This window comes from Protobothrops mucrosquamatus, unplaced genomic scaffold, assembly GCF_001527695.2.
Source record: "Protobothrops mucrosquamatus isolate PMUCROS unplaced genomic scaffold, P.Mucros_1.0 scaffold_257, whole genome shotgun sequence".
In the NCBI taxonomy this organism is placed as follows: Eukaryota; Metazoa; Chordata; class Lepidosauria; order Squamata; family Viperidae; genus Protobothrops; species Protobothrops mucrosquamatus.
The window spans coordinates 2,384,844-2,406,677 of NW_015386333.1; the positions used below are offsets into that span (position 1 = coordinate 2,384,844).

The following is a 21,834-nucleotide window of genomic DNA, read 5'->3' on the forward strand; positions in this document are numbered from 1 at the left end:
TCTGCTCCCGCCATATCTGCCCCTCCCACTGCCCGTACTGATCACACCACCCTCCCTTAGCCCCCCAACCTCCCCCCTCACCATTCTAATGCCGCGTCCCTCAGACATGGCCGACCTTGGCCTCAGGGAGACATCCCCCTGCCCCCCTAACCACCCCCGTACCCCCTAAAAATTTTATAAAACACCCCTCTAAAAAAGCTCTTAATTTCATTTTTTTTCCCTCTGTCTGCTGCAAGTTATGAGTATTTTTAATTGTATTTTATATTGTTTTTTATTTAGGTTTTTAAAATTAAAATGGTTTCATATATTCTTTGTTAGACACCCCGAGATACTTGAACTAAAAGATGAGTAAATTTTTAAATGAATAAATCATCTGCTATTTTAATAAATAGAGGGATGCAGTGTTCACACAAGGTCCCAAACACTAATTCTGAGTCATTTTTTAAATAGATACCAACTGCTGTAGTACATACTGTCAAGCTTTATGTAGCAGGCTAGACAAAAACTAAGTAAACAGGCACACAAGAATATAAAAATGTCTGAATACAAGTTTCATTTTAGAAAAAAAAAGCCATTACAAAACAGTTCCAGCATCTGCTGTGTATCAGGAGGAAGTCCTAGGAGCAAATCTTTCTGGGGCAGAAGATAATGGTCTCCATCTCTTCATTGTTTTGATCCCCCCCCCAAAAAAATAGAATTAGATAAGCTGCATAGAACCTAAATACATAATGGGAGGAGAGGGTTTGGTACGCCAAGTTTGAAATATCATTATAATGCCTTTCAACACAAATGATGGTCTCTGGAGTACAAATTGAATTAGTATTAAGACTCTTTCAGTTAGAACAGTACCATTCCTTTCTGATGGATTAACAAATAAATCTTTATTTAAATCTCTTTTCAGCCCTTCTTTAACAGGTGTCAATGCATATTAAAAAGAGGTAGGGCTTCAATCCTATAGTCACAACCACACTCTTGACTAGTTAAACCCTTCCAAACTCCCAATGCTCTTACCATGAAATACCTAGATGTTTTAAAATTTTATTAATCCCCACCCAGTATGTAATCAGTTTTAATATTTTCTTAGAGATTTGATGTTTTAAATATAAGGCTGTTTTTACTATTGAGTATTCTATTTTATATGAATTTCTCATAGTTTGTTATATGGATAGGATATAAAATAAACATATAACATTTCATTACATATTATATACATCTTGCATATTCTCTAGAACAGAGGCCCCCAACCTTTGGGGCACCAGGGACCCATTCCATGGAAAGAGGTTTCTCCACGGACCGGAGGAGGCGTGGTTTTGTGTGTTGCCTGCATCACACGGATGGGGCTTTGCTTGTTTGTGCGGACCGGTTGCTGGTATGCCGCAGCCCGGTACCGGTCCACTGACCAGGGGTTGGAGACCCCTGCTCTAGAACAGGAATGTCAAACTGGAGGCCCGCGGGCCAATGCATCTCACACACAGGCCACACCCACCCTGGCTCCACAAAGGCAAAAAACACGATATGTCACGATACATCACGTGATGCAATCAAATTTGACATTCATGCTCTAGAACAATGATGGCGAACCTTTTAGAGACCGAGTGCCCAAACTGCAACCCAAAACCCACTTATTTATCGCCAGGTGCCAGGTGGGCATGGCTCACTGGATGGGCGTGGCTGTGGTAGTCATGGCAGATTGGGTGGGTGTGGCCAAGATGGGCATGATCACCTCAATGTTGCTCGTGGGGAGGGATGCCTATGGGGGCCGGGCAGGGTTGGGGGAGATCCAGGGGGTCTCTGGCAGGTGGGGCGGTGGGCAGGTGGCTCGTCCTGTGGGGTGAGGCAAGGCAAGGCAAGGCAGGGTGGGGGTGCCATTGTCACAGGACAAGGTGAGGCAGGGGCCGGGGCAGTTGCTGCCTGACACCATCGGCCCCTGCACACAGAGGCCAGCGAGTGCATGGGTGCTGGGATGCATCCAGCCATGTGGGACCTCAACAAGTTAGCGGGTGGCTGGTTGAAGAGGGATGGTTGCCATCTCCGGGGCATGGCGCGCGTGCCCACAGAGAGGGCTCTGAGTGCCGGCTCTGGCACGTGTGGCATAGGTTCGCCACCACTGCTCTAGAATCTCAAGGACCTTCGCGCTATGTTAGCCTGAGAGGAGATAATTGGCCCAAACGCATCAGCTGAGCTTCAGACTAATGGAACACTTGAATTCTGATCTTGGTCTTAAACCCACATATTATTTAAAACACTATCATAGCATAGTCTTAACCTACCTCATATGGCTGTGTGGGGATAAAATGAATGATGCAAGTTCCCTTGAACTCATGAAGAAAAAGATAGGAATAATAACAACGCCCAGGTTGTACTGTATTGTAATCATTAAAGTTCAGTTGCTGACCTTTCTGTGAAAGTGTTTTATCAATACAAAACACGTCTCATAATTTGAAAACATTTCTATCTACCCAGCCTTTTTGTTGCGCATTTAGAAAGTTGGGTATTTTAAAGATGAAAGGGGAAAGGGAAATAAGCATTTCATCCACCACCACCACCATAACATTAAGTTATGCCTTCTAAAAAAACAGTTTTATAAGATGGGTTATTAATCTCTTATTGAAGAACAATTCATTATTATGGAAGTGAGAGCTTGCATTTACTGTCATACTTTTGATTGAGAAATTTAATTTTCTACTTAGATAGAACTTTCTATATTTGTACTTTGAGGGGGCTGTGCAAGTACTTTGCAGTATATGAGAGCACACATGAAGCAGCTTCTTCAACTGGTGAAAACAGGAAAGATGAATGTTAAGAAATGTTAAAGTAAAAAGGGCTGTGGCTTTCAGTTGCTCTCATAGGCTGTAAGTATTCAGCAGTCCTGTTTTCCAATAGAGGATGCCCAGTACAGTTTGTCTCTGTAGAGTGTTCTGGTATCGCCACTATCACCCATGTAGAGCTATTAATGCTAGCCATAGTTTGGAAGAAATTAAAATGGACTGGAGTTACCTATGCAAAATAATAAAAGGTGCTTGGGGCAGAGCAGAACAATTTTTTACAGGCACTAATTAAATGCATACAAGTAAGCAGAATCACAGTTTCTTGTTTGATCCTGGAATGGGTATGATCAGAAATTCCTCTATGAGAGAAAGAGATGTTAAGATATTTGATGAGAGGCCAACAAAATGATAACATTGTAGAACAAGTGCTTGCCATGGGACTCAAGTAGCATGAAACTTCACCTTGTGAACATTCTAGGAATTGGATCACTGCATGGCCATCTCTTATCATAGTTATATGTCTTAGCTTCCACATGTAATAGGGCTCCCCTTTTTTGTCTTTTTGAAGTTTGGTTAAGTGAACTGCTTTAGTATGGACCATATGTTATATTAAGTTCCAAAGCTGGTAGAACTTGCCATCAGTGCATAATGATTTTGACATCATCATTAACCTGTGATTGAAGGGCAATGTGTAAATCAGTAAAAATTAATTAGTGTTGGTGGTGGGGAATTAAAGGAAGTCAAATAATGAAAGCAATGTTATGCCATTGCACTGCAAGACCCATTACTTTTGTTCATGCACTGATACACACCAATATAGAAAGGCAGAACTTGCAGCAAAACAGTGCAGTGTTGTTTTCGTTATTTTGACCAAAGTATTGGCCTCCTTAATTCTGCCTTGCTCTTTTTTCCAGTTTCTTTAGGCAACATGAAATTGAGCTTGATGGATATTTTTTAGAGGCAAACTAAGCTGAGAAGCTTACTTTGTTCATTGTTTTATTTCTCCTTCAGAGAACTATGAAATATTTGAGCTTATTACTACTAATGTTATATAAGGTTTGAGATGCTTTATATTGCAGTAGAACAAGAACAAAAGAGGTAGGCTGCCTTCTACACATGCTTCTCCTTAGTCCCATACTCTCACCCCAGCAAAAAGAGCAGCATAGCTGTTATCAGTTGATACTTTTCCTAAAAAGAGCACATCTAGGACATAATACTCGGTTTGTTTTAAATAATATTTTAAAGAATGTGGAAAAACATCAGCCTCAAAAGCATTCAACAGAAAGCATATAGAAGTTATCCCTGCTGACTCTTGGGGACAAATTACATCATCTTGTATATAAATTTTCTAATATGGTTTTTATAAATAAAACGCTCTCATTGTTCTAGTTACCAACTGTATCCTTAACCATTCATTTTAGATGATATTTTTGATGAGATGACAAGAAAAGAACTTTGCACAGATACTTACTGTAAAGTTTGTGGGGCTGTATTGCAGTTTGAATCACAACGAATAGCACACTATGAGGTAAGCTTTAATACAGAACATGTCAATGAGATTTTGTGACCCCATGTTTCCCCAAATATGGAGGATTCTCCTTTTACTGACTAATATACTTGTTTCAACAAATCAGATATTCTTAAAAAAAACCTAACTATCATTGAAGAACTGTGACTACCTGTTAAACAAAAAGCTACTGGCATTCATCTCATTACTTAACAGATCTCATCTCATCAAGCTGGTCTTTGATTTGGAAGCCTAATCTGGAGTATTTTTTAATACCTCACTTTTTTTTTTAACTTACATAATTCAAGTTGTCCTCAACCTATGATCACAACGGAGCCCCAAATTTCTGTTGCTAAATGAGATGTTAAGTAAATTTTGCCCATTTTACAACTTTTCTTGCCACAGGTTGTTAAGTGAATCAGTACAGTTGTTACGTTAGTGACACGATTGTTAAGTGAATCTGGATTCTCCATTGATTTTGCTTGTCAGAAAGTTCCAAAAAGTGGTCACATGACCCCGGAACACTGCAACTGTCATAAATATGAGTCAGTTGCTAGGTGCCTGAGTTTTGATCACGTGACCACAGGCATGTAAATAAATGTGAAAAATGGTCATAAGTCCCTTTTATCAACGCTGTTGTAACTTTGAATGGTGACTAAATGAACCGTTGTAAGTTGAGGACTACCTGTATTTATTCCCTTACTTTGTCCAATAGCCCTACCAGAATAAAGCCATGAAGTTCAAACCAGTTGTTAGATATCTTATGGAACTGGCCTCTAAAACATTCCCTCTTTCTCTAAATTTCACCAGTTGAATCCTAAGTGTTGTCTGGAAATCTGTACCAATAAGCAAATCTGCTTATTTTTTAATTCAAAAATTGATATTTCTCTCTTTTGCTATACTCACAGTACTGAGGTTGGTTTATACAGTTTAAAATCAGCAAAAAATAATAATATAACAGAATAACAGAGTTGCAAGAACCTTGGAGGTCTTCTAGTTCAACCCCCTGCTCAAGCAGGAGACCCTATAACATTTCAGACATTGGTCTTCTTAAAATCTCCAGTGATGGAGCATTCACAACTTCTGGAGGCAAGTCGTTCCACTGATTAATTGTTCTATCTGCCAGGAAATTTCTCGTTAGTTCTAGGTTGCTTCTTGATTAGTTTCCATCCATTGCTTCTTGTTGTGCCTTCAGGTACTTTGGAGAATAAGTTGACCCCCTCTTCTCTGTGCAGCCTCTTAGAACAGGAAAACCAACAGGTGGAGTTGATCAATCCCAATACAAGTGCTAAGCATAAAATAATCCTTGACTTTGCATGTCACATGGTGTGCTGCATAGCCCTCCATTATGAACTGACAAGCAATTTTGTAATTAGAAACTCAGTGTAATATGTTGCCATAGCTGTACTTCTATTAATAACCTCCACTACAGCACACAGTAGTCATCCAATCTAGAAGTAAATCACTGGGTACTGAAAGTTCAGCTTAAAGCTCTGCTCCTAAGTGATATGTATCTTTATACAATTGGTTTTACATGTTTCTGAAGGCTTGGTTTGATATAAAATTGACACTTTTGCTTTTCAGGGCAAAAGGCATGCACAAAAGGTCCGACTTTATTTACAAATGCATAATGAACAAAAGGACAGGCTGCATATGAATTTTCAGGTAAAGTTATCCCATCTAAAATCAATAGGATGGTTATGTATGGGACACAGGATTTGTGGCTTGTTGCTTAATTTTATCTGTCCCATGGCATTATCTGAGGCTGTGTCATGACAGAGAGAAGGATAAAGGATCCCTCATACAGAACTGTTAATCCAGCTCATATTTACCCAAACCTCTTGTTTCTGTTTACTGTGGCTTCAGTTCAGTTTTATCATGGGTCAATAGATGTTCCTATGATAAAGCTAGCTAATGGTTAAAAAGAAAGTAGTATCATTTTCTTTTTTAGAAGATATTTTTAATTCCATCCTGCAGCCAGCCATTCTTTGTCTCTTGAACATCATGAATGAGAGAGGGGGGAAACTGATGAGTGAGAGAGGGGAAAAAATTATCTGTGGCCAAATTGAACTGGTGCCTAACTGAGAAGCCTTCTTTGTTGGATGTCTTCAAGCAGAAACTGGATAGCCAAATTATCCAGAGATGCTTTATTTTAGATTCTTGCGCAGAACAGAATTTGACATCCTAAAAGTTCGGTCGATGTCTATTATAATGAATTCAAAAGCTTTTCACTTCGATTTCAGGAGAATCCAAATATGGACAAAAATATGTATTGCAGACTTTGCAACATGGTCTTCACATCTCCAGTTGTTGCTCAATCACACTATTTGGGAAAGATTCATGCCAAGAAAATGAAGCAATTGTCAGATCAGACTCAGCCCATGCAGGATGTTCATTCAGAACCTGGTAAAGATCCAATAGTTAATGCATTCTCTTTTTTGTTAGTATTTTAGTGAGAACATGAAGCATGGATTGTTTTAATCATAGTACCAATGCAGCTGAAGAACAAATCACATTAAATGTCTTTATTTTGTTATTTTTACATATTTCTCTTTTTTCTTTTCCACTTGTAATTTCATACAGTGCAAGGAGAAAGGAAAGAATCAGTAACTTGCCTGAATAACCTAAACTTTACAGAAGATGCTATTCACAATAATTTGTCAACCAGCAAATTAGATACATATAAAAAGATGGCTATATTTTCTTAGAGGCTGTCAAATGGTTCCTTTAAAAAGTCCACTTCCAATTCTGACAAGTTGATATTTTTGTTCCTGATTGTTTTCCAAAAAGAGACTAATCTTTCTGCATGTCCCTTTTTCACAGATTCCTCTGCAAGTCCAATTCTGCCAAAAGAATCTCTTGAAAAGAGCTTGCAACAGGATGTTGTTTCTGAGGACCTATATTCATCCTGTAGAACTGCTTTAGATTTAGATGATCCAGATAAATATTGCAAACTCTGCTCTGCACCCTTCAACAACCCATTTATGGCCCATCAACACTACGTAGGCAAAAAGCACAAAAGAAATGAATTACGTAAGAAATTGGTGGCTGAGATAGGAACTCAGGCTATCCCTCTGGAGTCCAAAACCAATGGTAAGCAGCATGAAAATGAATATTACCCTTTAGGTACACCATCAACCTTTTCCTTTCATGTGCTAGCCATAGTTGGACAACTTCCTTTCAGAATCCAGGGAATGAAGGGAATTCCTTACTTCTTTTGTCTGTTTCTCTGTACTTTTCTTAAAATCCAGTATATTGTTACCTACCTTCAGTCAGAGGTTTTCTATTACAGTAACAGTTTGGTCATGACAGTGTGTTTGCTGTACTTTCTGTTCTTTTATGTCGAAGCTATCTGATAATGTGTAGATTTTTTTTCAGACTCAGGTTTAGACTGCAGACACACCAAAGCAGACACAGTTGCTAAGGAATTGAGTTATTTTATTGCAACCAGGCAGATAATAGTAGATAAGATCATAAATCAAGGTCTTTGCAAAAAGTGCTTGTCTGAATATTTCCATTTGGAGTTCAAATATCAAGAGAATAATCCAAATTCATTCCAAAAATCAAAGAGCCAAATCAGGAAGTCCAGTAATCTTAAGGATTCAAAAACAGGGAAACATAGGAACAAGAGTCACAAGCTTGAATTTTGAAAAGAATGAAGACTAAAGGCAAGGCAGCTACATAAATCTATCTGCAGGCATTTGATTACAATTACTTGGGCCTTGCCTTTTGCCCAGTGAAAAGCTTCATTGAGTTGCATTGCTCTGTTTGCCATTGCATGCATCAAAATCTGGGGCTTGGGTGTCATGTCTTATCATCTGACTGTTCCAGCTGATCAGGAGGTAACTATGGTTGATCAGCCTCAGATGAATGATGACGATGATTCCTGAAGTTGACAATCCACAAGCTCATCTGGAGCAGCATTGTCAGAATCAGATTCTGAGTCTAAATCATGGCCCATGATAGAACAACTTTACAAAGATTTCCCATAAGATGTCTGTTGTTTGGGAGAAACTGCACCATTTTTACTTCATTTTCTTTAACCTGTAGCTCTTTTTTTGCAGCACTTGGCGTAGGCAACTATGTATGCTCGATATGCAGTATCAGCCTCACATCCATAGAGATGTACCAGTCACACATGCAAGGAAATAAGCATCAGGTTAAGTAAGTGTTTTCCTGACCCTCCACCAGTGATTGAGGAGCTGTGCTGAGAGTTCAGGAATACAGTGTGAGTGTGAGCAAAACAAAAATTGATGGTTAGAATTGCATAGAAAAAATATGAATGGAGTTCACTGCAAATTAACTTTGCCACTAGAAGTCAAGTAATGTTCCTCTGTCTTCTCTTGAGATGAAGTTTCTTCCTTGCCTTAAAGGCTGGAGCGACTGCTTTTCTGTTGAGTTCTTTTTTTTCATAGCACTAACATTAGGAAAAATGTTCTCTAAGGAATTTTTCCTTTCTTTGCTCTTCTCACTCAGGTGAGAAATCTCTGGCTCTCTAAATATTTTGGAATAGAACTCTTATCATTAACTATGATGAAGTGCAATAATATTTGGAGATTTGCAGGCATATGTACCCCCCCTCTTGATTTTAGTACTATTACTATAGCTGTTACTTAGACATTCAGTCAGGTTACCCTCTGCTCATGACGCAATCAGAGTCTCACAATAGGCACATTTGTGGGGCAAAAGAGTCAGCTTGGCTTACAACTGTCCAAAATAATAAGTACAACAAATTATAAGGATCAAAGGCAACAGGAGAAATAATTGCCAAAGGGTCCATTGGAATTGAGCAGCTAATAAATTGAAATAAAAGAATGTTGGAACAGTGTGTGTGTGTGTGTGTGTATTTAAAAGATATAAATGCAGGTAAATGTGTCTCAGTTAAATTGCTTATCTGTAGAGATATGAATGTTCTGTAAAGACAAAGGTTCATTTTTTTAATATCTTGAAAAATTAAGCTACACATGATCTGACTTGATTAATATTGGAGGAGGGAAACCATCAAGGAAGAAGGCAATGACAAACTGAAATTATTGCCAGGAAAATTACGTGTCCTTGGAATCACCAGAAGTTGATTTCTATTCAAGTATATGGTAGACAATAACTCCCAAACTTTCCATCCAGCATGTAGTACAGCATATAGAGAGCCACTTTGTAATGGTTAAGACACCAGGCTAGAAAGCAGAAGAATGTGAGTTCAAGTCCTACCTTATGCATGAACGCCAGCTGATAGGTCATTCTCTCTCTCAATCCAATTCACCCCAAAACATATCTAGAGGGCACCAAATTAGTCCTATTGATTTTATATGATTGTACTACATGAGTCTCAAGTGTGGGATTAATGATACTAAGGTAGCATTAAAGCCATTAAAACATTCTCATACTTTATTTATTATTTGTTTTAGAGAAAATATGATTGCCACTTCTCTGATGAAGAATTCCAATAACACAAACAGTTCCTTCCAAGATGAACTGGCAGATTACATCAAAGTACAAAAAGCAAGAGGACTAGAACCAAACATTAATTTTAGAAAGCCCGAGCAAAAAATGTGTGAAGCCATTAATGGTCATGAGGAGACCTTCGCATCTGACCAAGGTTTTCTTTCAAGAAATGTTTATGAACCAAATCAACATTCCATTTTTTTTCCAGAAATGGACACATTTTCCTATTCTGTTGGAAACAGATTGCCACACCCACCAGTGCAAAAATACCCAGTAAAGCTAGAAAATGTATGTACGTACAGCACAGACAGTGATTCTGAAAAGCAAGTGCCTCAGTTGACCATCTACAGAAATGACTGCTACAAACCACTATCAGCCAAATCTAGTGATAGCTACGAGTTTTTGTTTTCAAAGAATAACTCTAGTGCTGACAAGAGGAGCCATAAGCTGCCAAAGACATCAAGGGCCAAAAAAGAACAGCCACAAGAGGGAGAAGGAGATCTTTCAACTCTTAAAAGAGCAGGAGACAGTCAAGATATAAAGTTGGAGAAAGATGGTAAGAAGAAAAAGAAAAAAAGTCATATAGATTCAATAGCTGGGTCAAAATCAAAGCACAGTAAAGTAAAGGGAAGTAAAAATCATTCTTCTGAAAAGAAAAGCAAAAGACACAAGAAGGAGAAAAAGAAACATGAAACCAGTGCAACTACAGAAGAGGACATGCTGTGGAATGAATCTATCTTGGGATTCTAATTAACTTTCTGTTTATTGTTGCTTGAAGCTTGACACTGTTTTTTTATGTTTTATTTACTGGCTATTTTTAAAGTTGCTTCTTCAGAAATAATGAGTGAAGGAGATTGAAATCATTAGGGAAGAAATTGAAGAAATTCTCCAATATGATTTGGAGTATCATTTAAATTCAAAAATGCTTATATCCAAAATAAGACTGAATACACTATAAATTATTAAATATTCTTCCTACATTTCATATTTGATACAGAACCATATAACTTCTTAAGTCCCATTAAATACATATTGTTGTAAGTTTTAACAAATAATATAAAAATATGAGATGGGGCTGGGTTGTATCCCAAAGAAGATATTTTTTCTTCCTGCAGATAATAAAGAAAAAAAGTATATAAGAGACAATTTGTTTAATGTTTTTTCCTCCATATCAGTCAAACTCTACCTTTTTTTGAGAGAACATATTTTAGCTTATGTTACTTAATTCTAGACAAATTGATATAATCATTGTTTCCAAAAATTATTGTGGCAGGCTTTATTTAAGAGCAAAATGAATATATAATTCCCAATAGTTTTTCTGAAATGTTTAGGCATTCAAGGATTTTTAAATGTAGTTATCATGATTTTTTAAAATTAATTGCCCAACACATTTTGTGTTTTCTCCAGGGTTCAAATTCTTTTTTCACATTCAGTAGCAGATTGTAAAAATAAGACCCTGGAAAGTATTGCAGACAGAGCCCTTGTTTGCAACATGTTGGGCAGCCAAAATGAAACATTTTCAAGGCAATTTGGATGTAATCAATTGCATCATCATTTCTGTTTTTTTTTAATGTAAAACCCTAAGAGCACATGTAAAATCATGTGCTCTTAAAGTTATGGAAAATTTAAATTCAAACATGAATCGCCTTGCACGTCATGTAAATAAATAACAACAATGATCAATCACTTCCATTCCTTTTGGAGAGGAACTGGAGAACAATCAGCAAATTTCTACAGTGTTAGAACTTTCATCAATAAAAGCAATAATACTTTATATTAGAATGCATATTATTTAGTGGGCTTCCATACAGCCATGTTCAAGTGCTTTCCTCCACTTAATCCTTGAAGCAGCAGGAAAGTATGCCCAACCTTCATTGAATTGTCTTCTCTGGATCAGCTACTAAATATCAATATATGTTAACAAGAAGGAGAATCAGAAAACTATGTTTTTGAACTTGAAGAAAGATGAGCATGAGGCAAGAGGAGAGCACAATATTGTTTAAAGAATAAATAAAATTTTGCAGCCTTGAAAGGCAGCAGGTAACCAAAAAGCAATGGCAAATAAAAGGCCTGAGAGAGTATGCCAAGGGGTTTGGTTTTTTTTGGGGGGGGGGGGAGGTACAGCTTCATAAGGCTCTGCTCTTGACTCAACAAGTCATCACAGAAGGAGGGAGGTGGTGAAGAGAACACCAAGTTTAGGTCCAAATGGAATTGTTTGGACTTTGCTTACTTTTAAAGAGTTGGCCTCAATGTATTTATTACAGTTTATTGATTTTGTGGATCATTTGGAAGACTAAATAATTAAGAGAACCTCAACATGAGTCACTGGACTGTTAGTCTATGAATATTTGGTCTATGAATAAATTCAAGTGGGCACATTGGCTTTTATTGAAAGCAAGCTAATTTGTTATTACTAATCTCATGCACGATTTTATTTATTATCAAGTTGATAGCTACAAATCAAATGGAAGATAAACTGATGATTCTACAAAGGAAAAAGGAAATGAAATATGTAAGAAAGACACTTTTTACGAGTTGATTCAAGAGTATAATTCTTGGAGTTGTAGTCTAAACTAAAGTCACCCAGAATTGTTCCAACACTGAAATGGGAGGCACATAAATTTAATAAATAAATACATTTAATTAATAAATAAAAGATATCTGGAAAACCATGGAACTAGTTTTACAACAGCCTGAGGCAAATCCTCCCTGTCATGCATTCAGCAGAAATTGTTATGATTTTGGAGAAAAAAATTAATCCAAGATTGCCAGATTTTGTGAGGATGTTAGATATTTTGGCTACATTCTGTTTTGAATATTGCCATGCACTCTCTATCAGGAACACTTGAAAAATGTACAGAAGTTGCAGTCGATGTAAATGTGGCTGCTAGACTGTCCACTACAACATATGTTGGATCTGGTGAAGTAAGTACAAAAAAATTATATGATTGCCAGTACAGCTTGAATATAAAGGACATGTCCTCATGATGCAGGCTTTGTTACCTCCCAGCCCATGATGGAGGTAGATTACACAGGTTATTATTTATTCCGTTATTATTTATTTTAAAATATTTTCCATGTTCTCTGTTAGGTTCTACTGTTGAGCCAGGTATTACCTATTCTGTGCGTTTGGCTTTTCCTGCCTAAGTGCAGGAGCTAACTTTTTTTTCAAACACTGAACTGCACCTTGCAGTGCTCAATTCTGTCAAGACCTTTAGAATCTTAAGTCTATTTTCCAAAGTCTTAGCAGTTCTCCCCATCTTAGTGTCATCCGCAAATTTGATGAGCGCCCCTTAATCCCCTTATCTACATCATTTATTACCTTTATAACGTGGCAGACATATATGTCACTTACTGATTAGATGAGTTAAATATTGGCCCAAATAAAATTGTTCCATCTATAAAATGAAGACAAAGCTTACAGAATCAATTTCTGTAAGATTTTTGTTTTGGTGATCCCTAGGGTTTCCAAGGATGAACTCTGTCCCACAATAAAATGTTTTACTAAAGAAACATGCATTCCCAGTTATGCCACTGTGTGCCCTGAGCAAGAGAATCATTTGCCCCAGGTGGACTAGAAGCAGTAATGACCAGACATGTCATAAGCCAACACTTGGAGACTGCAAAGTATCTACTGAGATAACAATATTAAAACTGAAAATATGCAAAGCAAAAGTGATTCTCCTTTCTCAGCATAATGGAAAGAATCCCGTGGCAGTGTTGACTAGCCAATTGGCTCATTGCATCATGCCTAGATTTGAAATGACCATAAAATTTCTTGATATACAAATTAGATAGTTCAGATGATAGATCCTTTTATTAAAAAAACAAAGAACAAGAGCTGATTTTTTTCCACTGACAGTTTACAAAGTTTGTGGTGGGGAGGCATGAAATCCAGCCTAGCACCACCTGGGTAATGTTAGATGGGGCATTACTGCCTTTCTCAATCTTGGTGGGGTTTCATAGTCCCACTAACCAAGCTTGAGGTTTCCTGTTATTCTGCAAATTTCCTGTCTTTCTTTTACAGCCTCTTTTCATCTATCGTATAAAGAACACCTTGGGGACATTGAAAAAGAATTCTACCCCCAATCATAGCTTCAATAGCTTTGAGGGGGGTTTAATAAGCATACTTTAATAAGAATACTACTATTAATAACAGCAATAACAACAATAATCACAGCTATTAATATCTATGCAGAACTTTCTGCATAAAGGTAATTCTGAAAGGTATCCTTTGCTGGCCATTTTCCTCATTTTTTTAGATATTCAAAAGCAAATATAAATAAAGCCCTTTAATAAACTTATGGATATAGCTCCCAAAAGACTGTGAATCAAAATGTAATATCAGATTCAGGAATTATATGGCACATCCTTACAGATCAGAGTTTTTAATTTTAGTTTTAAGGATCTTTATTATGTTAATAACATAATATATCACCTCAAAACAAAAATAAAATATCTTTGAATTTTCAAACCCAAAAGTTTACATATTTTACATATTTTGAATAAAAATATGAAAAGCGTAAGGATCTGCCTCAGCTAATTCTCCCAAGAAAGTAGAACTCTTGAAACTGGCATTGTTTCCCGTGCGAATTGCTGCATTAAAACTTTCATTCACAAAACCCCACCCCAGAGCTCAACTGTCCGGTTCACGTCCAGCCAATCCACAGGTGCAAAGTTGTTATGGGAACCAGAGCTGATAAGAGACAATTCACTGGATCTTGCAATGGAATGAAGATAAGGCAGATGGCCCCTGGCACATTCATTTCCCCTTTTCACACCCAAAGAGATACATCAAAGTTTACAAAGAATAAAGTAGAGGAAATACATTCATAAGCCCCCCCAGCAGAGCAAAGCCTTCCCCCTCCCACTAGAATGGCCAAGCCCCGAAAAGAAGCATAACCTCCCCCCTTCCACTAGAATGGCAGAGCACCGAAAAGAAACATTGAAGGGGATTTTGACATACTGCCCCCCTTAAAAAAAGGAGAAATCTGCATGGAGAGACAAAAAAATAATAAAACAGGGAGGAGGGGAAAAAAAGAATAGATTAATCAGGTTTGTCTGGGTGATGAGCATGAAAATGTTTTTTATGAACCCATTCATTTTGGAAGGCTGGGAGATCTTTCCAGGCCACTAGGTACTGTGTAGTTCCATGGTGTTTGCGTGAATCTAAGATCTCCTTAATTTTGAAGTGTTGTTCACCCTCTACCATGATGGGTAGAAATGCAGGGGGAGCTGCTGGCCTTAAAGGCAAGGTTACTTCAGGTTTTAATAGGCTGCAATGGAGTACAGGGTGAATTTGCCTTAAGGGTTTTGAGAGTTCCAGCTCCACTGTCACAGGGTTTATGATGCATTTTATTGGGAACGGACCTACAAATTTGGGCCCCAGTTACTTTGATGGCTGCAATGACTGAAGGAACCTAGTAAACAGGTATACCCAGTCCCCTACTTTGAACTGTTTAGGTTCCACCCTTTTCTTGTCTGCCTGAGCCTTATAAGCTGGTCTGACTTCATCTAAGGCTTTTCTGACCACTGGCCAGGTGTTCTGCAACTGCTTAATCTATTTCTTAAGGGAAGGGATGGTGGACTCGTTATTTGGCAATTCGGGCATGGGGTTTAAAACTTAGCCTGTTGCCTCTTGAAAAGGAGTGAACCCCGTGCTAGAATGGACCACATTGTTGTATACTACTTCAGCAAATGGCAGGAGGTCGGTCCAGTTGTCCTGCTGATAGTTGATAAAACATTGCAGGTACTGCTCCAATACTGAATTTATTTGTTCTGTTCCACCATTCATTTGAGGATGATGACTAGATGACAGGCCCTGGTCCGTACCCAAAAAGTCCAAAAATGCCTTCCAGAACTTTAAGATGAATTGAAACCCCCCGTCAGAGATTATGCACTGCAGGGTTCCATGCAAACAGTAGATATGGTGGAGGAACATCTTTGCCAAAGTCTTTGCCGTTGGTATCTTTGAGCAAGGGATGAAATGGACCTGTTTTGAAAACAGGTCGATCACCCCCCAAATAACGGTATTTCCAGCGCTCTCGGGTAGTTCTACAATAAGTCTATAGAGATCTCTCTCCAGGGTGCTGAAGGGTTTGTGACTGGTTGCAAAAGATCAGGTGTTTTTCCCTACCTTCTTTTTGCTGCTGCACAGGTAGAGCAGCTGGCAACATAACCCTCCATATCTTTTTTAATGGAGGGCCACCAAAATTGTCATTTTAGGAGGTGTAACGTTTTCATGAATCCAAAGTGTCCAGCTGCTTTGTAGTCATGGCAGGTCTGCATAGTTCTTAGTCTCTGACTGGCTGGCACATACAATTCCCCTCCCCCATGCAAGCCCATCTCGTATGGAACAGAGGTTTTTGTGGCTAAGGAACCAGTTGTCTTTGTCCAACACTTGTTTGAACTCAGATGTGACAGTGGTGTCTAGCAGGGATTTACCCTTTGACTGCGCTCTCATGGTCACTGGTACTGCTAGTTGCTGCATTGGAAGCATGGGTTTAACTATTTCTGTTTTTACACTGTTATATTGCGGTAATCTCGATAAGGTGTCTGCTAGGAAGTTTCCCCCCCCCCAGCAGATAGCATAGAGTAAAATTGAACCATTGAAAGTACTGTGCCCATCATAATTTGAATAAAAATATGAAAAGCGTAAGGACCTGCCTCAGCTAATTCTCCCAAGAAAGTAGAACTCTTGAAACTGGCATTGTTTCCCGTGCAAATTGCTACATTAAAACTTTTGTTCACAAAAGCCCATCCCAGAGCCAACTGTCTGGTTTGCGTCCAGGCAATCCACAGGTGCAAAGTTGTTAAGGGAACCAGAGCTGATAAGGGACGATTCCCAGGCGCTTCACAGATCTCATACCCAAAGAGATACATCAAAGTTTAGAAAGAACAAAGTAGAGGAAATACATCCATAAGGCCCCCTCCCAGCAGAGCAGAGCCTCCCTCCTCCCACTAGAATGGCCAAGCCTTGAAAAGAAAGCACAACCTCCCCCCTCCCACTAGAATGACAGAGTGCCAAAAAGAAACATTGACAGGGATTCTGACAAAAAGTTTATTTGACCTCACCCTCAAGAATTCCAATCCACATGCAAAACCAGTCTATCGTATATTCTGCCAAAACTATAGCCAGCAGATTTATTCAGATGTCAGAAATTTATCTCTTTACAAGGATTATGGGCTGAAGATTTTTCCAGGCAAGATTTGTCAAACAAAATTGCCAGATTCTGTCTGCCAGATTTATGACGTACATGTATTCTTACTCATCAAATATTGTTCCATCAATAGGAACAAAAGGATTATTATACTCCATTATGAATTCAGAGTTGAACATTCAGGTTAAATATTGAGTACATGCTCCTTTAAATAAATATTTTTTTAAAAAAATCCAGAATTGTCATTTGAAAATTGACAATATTGAAAAAAAGATATGTTAACAAGCTAACATCAAAGATGTCTGAACATTTCAATGCTTAGGATTGTCATATTGCTGTCCCAAGGTCTAATACTGCTTAGCCTGTCAGATAATTATTCTCTTGGTAAATTCTATATAAATGACAAATTGCATAAATTGGCATTCTCCAGTGAGATGCTGATGCCCCTGAGTCATGATAAGGCAATGGTAGCTCTTAAACAAAGATTCCTTGACATAAAATTGCAAAAAGAATATATCAATATATCAGCTGGAGCTCAATTGGGGGAAATAGTAAATTTCATTTAAAACCAGCATTACACCTGGCTCAGTTCACAAATAACAAACTTTGGAGTGGCCTTTACACTATTGCAATTTGATACCTTACTATTAACAATGTTGGAGGGTCTAGTGGTTAAGACACCAGGCTAGAAACCAGGAGACTGTGAGTTCCAGTCCCATCTTAGACATGGAAGATGGCTGGATGTCTTTGGGCTACTCTCAGCCCAACCCACTTCACAGAGTTATTATGGGAAAACTAGGAGGAGAAAGGAATAATGAGTATATTCACTGCCTTTAGTTACTTATAAAAATAATAAAGGCAGGAAATAAATATTACCAAATCATCTATACTGAAAGGCTGTGTCATAATAATAATAATAATAATAATAATAATAATAATAATAATAATAATAATAATAATAATAATAATAATAATAATAATTGGACAAACTGCAATGGGTTACCCAGGGCAAAGAAATCAAAGCCTTGCCAGAAGTAATTCAGAATGTAGAGACAAACCAGGGGGAGTTGGCAATAAAGGAATCCAGCAGAGATATACAACTGTTCTCATTTGGAAACCAGGCACCTCTTCCTCAAGAAGAACAAAGCTCTCTAATTAAAGAAATAAAAGAATTGAAACAAAGAATAACTGAGCATCTAGAACAGCACAAAAACAACAGAATAAGGCTGCCTGCATTGAAACTTTTTCCAAAGAAACAGCTAGCACAAGCATTAAAAGATGCAAATACTGCAATATTAAGTATAAGCACCAATTCACTGCAAGAAACAAACCAACTAATGTACAGCACAGCTGCAGTTATAACTGAATACCTGGGATGCAAAATCAACAAAGAAGAAAAATAAACAAACAATGCACCACAAAAATGGAAGGTTAGGCTAGAAAATAAGATCAGCAAATTAAGGTCACATGCAAGCAAGCTAGAACAGATGAAAGAAAAGAAGCTGAAGAACGAGAAGACCAAAGAATACCTAATCAAGAAATACCACTTAGAAACAAGGAAGATCAAGGAAGTACTGGAAATAATAAAGCAGCAAATAACAGCTATAGCCAGGAAAATCAGTAGATACGAAGCTCGAATTGCAAATTATAGGCAGAACCTCCCATTTCAATCCAATCAGAAATGTTTCTACCAATCCATCAATGGAGAAACTGCAATGAATCAGTCAGTACCTGACAAGAAAGAAACAGTGCAGTTCTGGAAGTAGATATGGGATAACCCAAAGAAACACAACAAGGATGCAGCTTGGTTAAAAGAGGTAGATGCAAATAAAACAGAAGTTATTACAACAAAAATGGTAGAAAACAGAGTAATAACAATAAAAATGGTAGAAAACAGAGCAAGGAAGATCAAAAATTGGTCAGCACCAGGTGAAGATGAACTGCATGGGTTTTGGTTGAAACATCTAACTGTTATATACCCACTCATTGCCAAGCAGTTCAACAATATACTACAAGGAGGAGAAATTGAAAAGTGGCTAACAATTGGGGAAACCTACCTAATAATGAAAAATCCAGCAAAAGGGGAAACACCAGGCAACTACAGGCCAATTACCTGCTTACCAACAACTTTCAAATTGCTAACTGGAGTGGTAGCTGATGCAGTACAACAGCATCTAGTTGAAAACAATCTTTTTCCATTCGAGCAGAAAGGAAACCGCCCCAATAGCAGAGGAACAAAAGATCAACTCCTAATAGACAAAATGATCTTGGAAAACTGCAAGAAAAGGAAGACCAACCTGAATGTGGCATGAATTGATTACAAAAAGGCATTTCACTCTCTGCCACATGACTGGATAATCAAGTGCCTAGAAATAACAGGAGTCAGTACAAACATCAGAAAATTTGTGCAAAGATTGATGGCACAATGGAAGACACAGTTGCAGGTTAATGGTGAGAGACTGGGAGAGGTTAATATCAAGAGAGGAATATTTCAAGGAGATTCATTATCACCACTACTATTTATTATTGCACTGTTTCCTCTGTCAACAATACTGAATAACTCAGGATATGGCTATCAAATATCAAAAACATCTGCCAGACTATCCCACCTCCTTTACATGGATGATCTGAAGCTGTATGGAAAAACATCATCTGAAATAGAATCGCTGCTGAACACTGTCTGTATGTATAGCCAAGATATTGCAGTGGAGTTTGGCTTGGACAAATGTGCCACACTTACTGTCAAACAAGGAAAAATAGTGAAAACTAAAGGAATCAAGATGCCCCACGAAAATAAGAGTCTGGATGAGGAAGATTACTACAAATACTTGGGTATCCTTCAAGCTGACAACATCAAGCACACTGAAGTCAAGAAAAAGATTAGAGGTGAATACATCAAGAGAGTGAAGAAGATCTTAAAGTCCAAACTCAATGGAGGAAATACTATGAAGGCAAATCAATCCCTGGACAATTCCAGTCATTAGATACACAGCTGGAATAGTGGACTGGACTCAAGCAGAACTAAAAGCAATGGATAGGAAGACCAGAAAAATAATGACAATGAATCATGCCCTTCATCCACGCAGTGACATTGACAGACTCTATCTACCAAGGCAAATAGGTGGACGTGGAATTCTGCAAGTACATCAGATGGTTGAAGAAGAAAAAATGGCTTTGGAAGAATATCTGAAGGACAATGATGAAGATGCACTGAAATTAGTATATCAGGAAGGCTTACTGACTACTGGAGAAACCAAACTGGCCTACAAGAAAGATCAAATGAAGAACAGAATAGAGGCATGGGAAGACAAAATAGCTGGGAAAGCAGATAATAACAAGACTTGGCAATGGCTAAGAGCAGGAAAGTTGAAGAAAGAGACCGAGGGACTAATTCTGGCTGCACAAGACCAAGCCTTAAGGACAAATGCATACAGAGTCAAAATTGAGAAGACAGCAATAGACAGTAAATGCTGCCTATGCAAAGAAGCTGAAGAAACAGTGGACCACCTGGTAAGCTGCTGCAAGAAGATCGCACAGACTGACTACAAGCAGTGGCATGACAAAGTAGCAACAATGGTGCATTGGAATATCTGCAAGAAATATAATTTGCCTGTAAGCAAGAACTGGTGGGATCATAAAATAGAGAAAGTCATAGAAGATGATAAAGTTAAACTACTCTGGGACTTTAGAATTCAAACAGACAAGCACCTGCAACATAACATCCCAGACTTAACAATTGTTGATAAGAAAGACAAAAAGTCTGGATAGTGGACGTGGCAGTGCCTGGAGACAGCAGAATAGACGAGAAAGAACTGGAGAAGATAACAAAATACAAAGACCTACAAATAGAAATAGAAAGACTGTGGCAAAGGCAAGCAAGGATAGTACCAATAGTAATAGGTGCCTTGGGTGCAATCCCAAAACAACTGGAGCACGGCTTGAACACCATTGGCATTGACAAATTCGTCATTAGTCAATTGCAAAAGGCAGCCTTACTAGGAACTGCTTCCATCCTACGATGATATCTATAATACTATCAAACATCCACATCTGCCTATCCCAGGTCCTTGGGAAGGACTCGATAGGTAGACAAAATGCCAAATCCAGTCTAAACATCTGGCTGACTGTGCGATGAATAATAATAATAATAATAATAATAATAATAATAATAATAATAATAATAATAATAATAATAATAATAATAAAAATAAAAATAAAAATAAAAATAAAAATAATAATAAAAAGTTGGAAGGGATCTTGGAGGTCAACTAGCCCAACCCCCTGCTTAGGAAGGAAACCCTATACCATTTCAGACAAATGGCTGTCCAGTCTCTTCTTTAAAACTTCCAGTGTTGGAGCATTCACAGCTTCTGAAGGCAGGTTGTTCCACTGATTAATTGTTCTGTCAGAAAATTTATCTTAGTTCTAGGTTGCTTCTCTGTTTGGTTAGTTTCCATCCGTTGCTTCTTGTCCTGCATTCAGGTGCTTTGGAAAATAGCTTGACTCCCTCTTCTTTGTGGCAGCCCCTGAGATATTGGAACACTGCCATCATGTCCCCCCTTGTCCTTCTCTTCATTAAACTAGACATACCCAATTCCAGCAACCGTTCCTTATATGTTTTAGCCTCCAGTCCCCTGATCATCTTTGTTGCTCTTCTCTGTACTCTTTCTAGAGTCTCAACATCTTTTTTACATCATGGTGACCAAAACTGGATGCAGTATTCCAAGTGTGGCCTTACCAAGGCATTGTAAAGTGGTATCAACACTTCACGTGATCTTGATTCTATCCCTCTGTTAATGCAGCCTAGCACTGTGTCAACGTTTTTGGCAGCTGCAGCACACTGCTGGCTCATATTTAAGTGATTGTCCACATATTTAAGTGATTGTAATTATGAATAATATACTGCTGTATTGTAATTTTTACTGAGTCACCCATGGTAGCCGAGTCTCAGATTAGA

The 21,834-nt window shown here is 38.1% G+C and overlaps 1 protein-coding gene across 1 annotated transcript in view; it reads left to right on the forward strand.

Annotated features, from left to right (window-relative positions):
* KRCC1 (lysine rich coiled-coil 1) overlaps positions 1 to 10,803 on the forward strand; it is a 72,960-nt gene extending 62,157 nt beyond the window's left edge. Inside the window, exons 3-8 of the mRNA XM_015831455.1 lie at positions 4,190 to 4,296; positions 5,860 to 5,940; positions 6,519 to 6,681; positions 7,099 to 7,368; positions 8,340 to 8,439; positions 9,681 to 10,803. Of these exons, the coding sequence (XP_015686941.1) occupies positions 4,190 to 4,296; positions 5,860 to 5,940; positions 6,519 to 6,681; positions 7,099 to 7,368; positions 8,340 to 8,439; positions 9,681 to 10,467 (1,508 nt within the window). The 3' untranslated portion in view covers positions 10,468 to 10,803. The remainder of the gene's footprint in view (positions 1 to 4,189; positions 4,297 to 5,859; positions 5,941 to 6,518; positions 6,682 to 7,098; positions 7,369 to 8,339; positions 8,440 to 9,680) is intronic.
* The last annotated feature ends 11,031 nt before the right edge of the window (positions 10,804 to 21,834 follow it).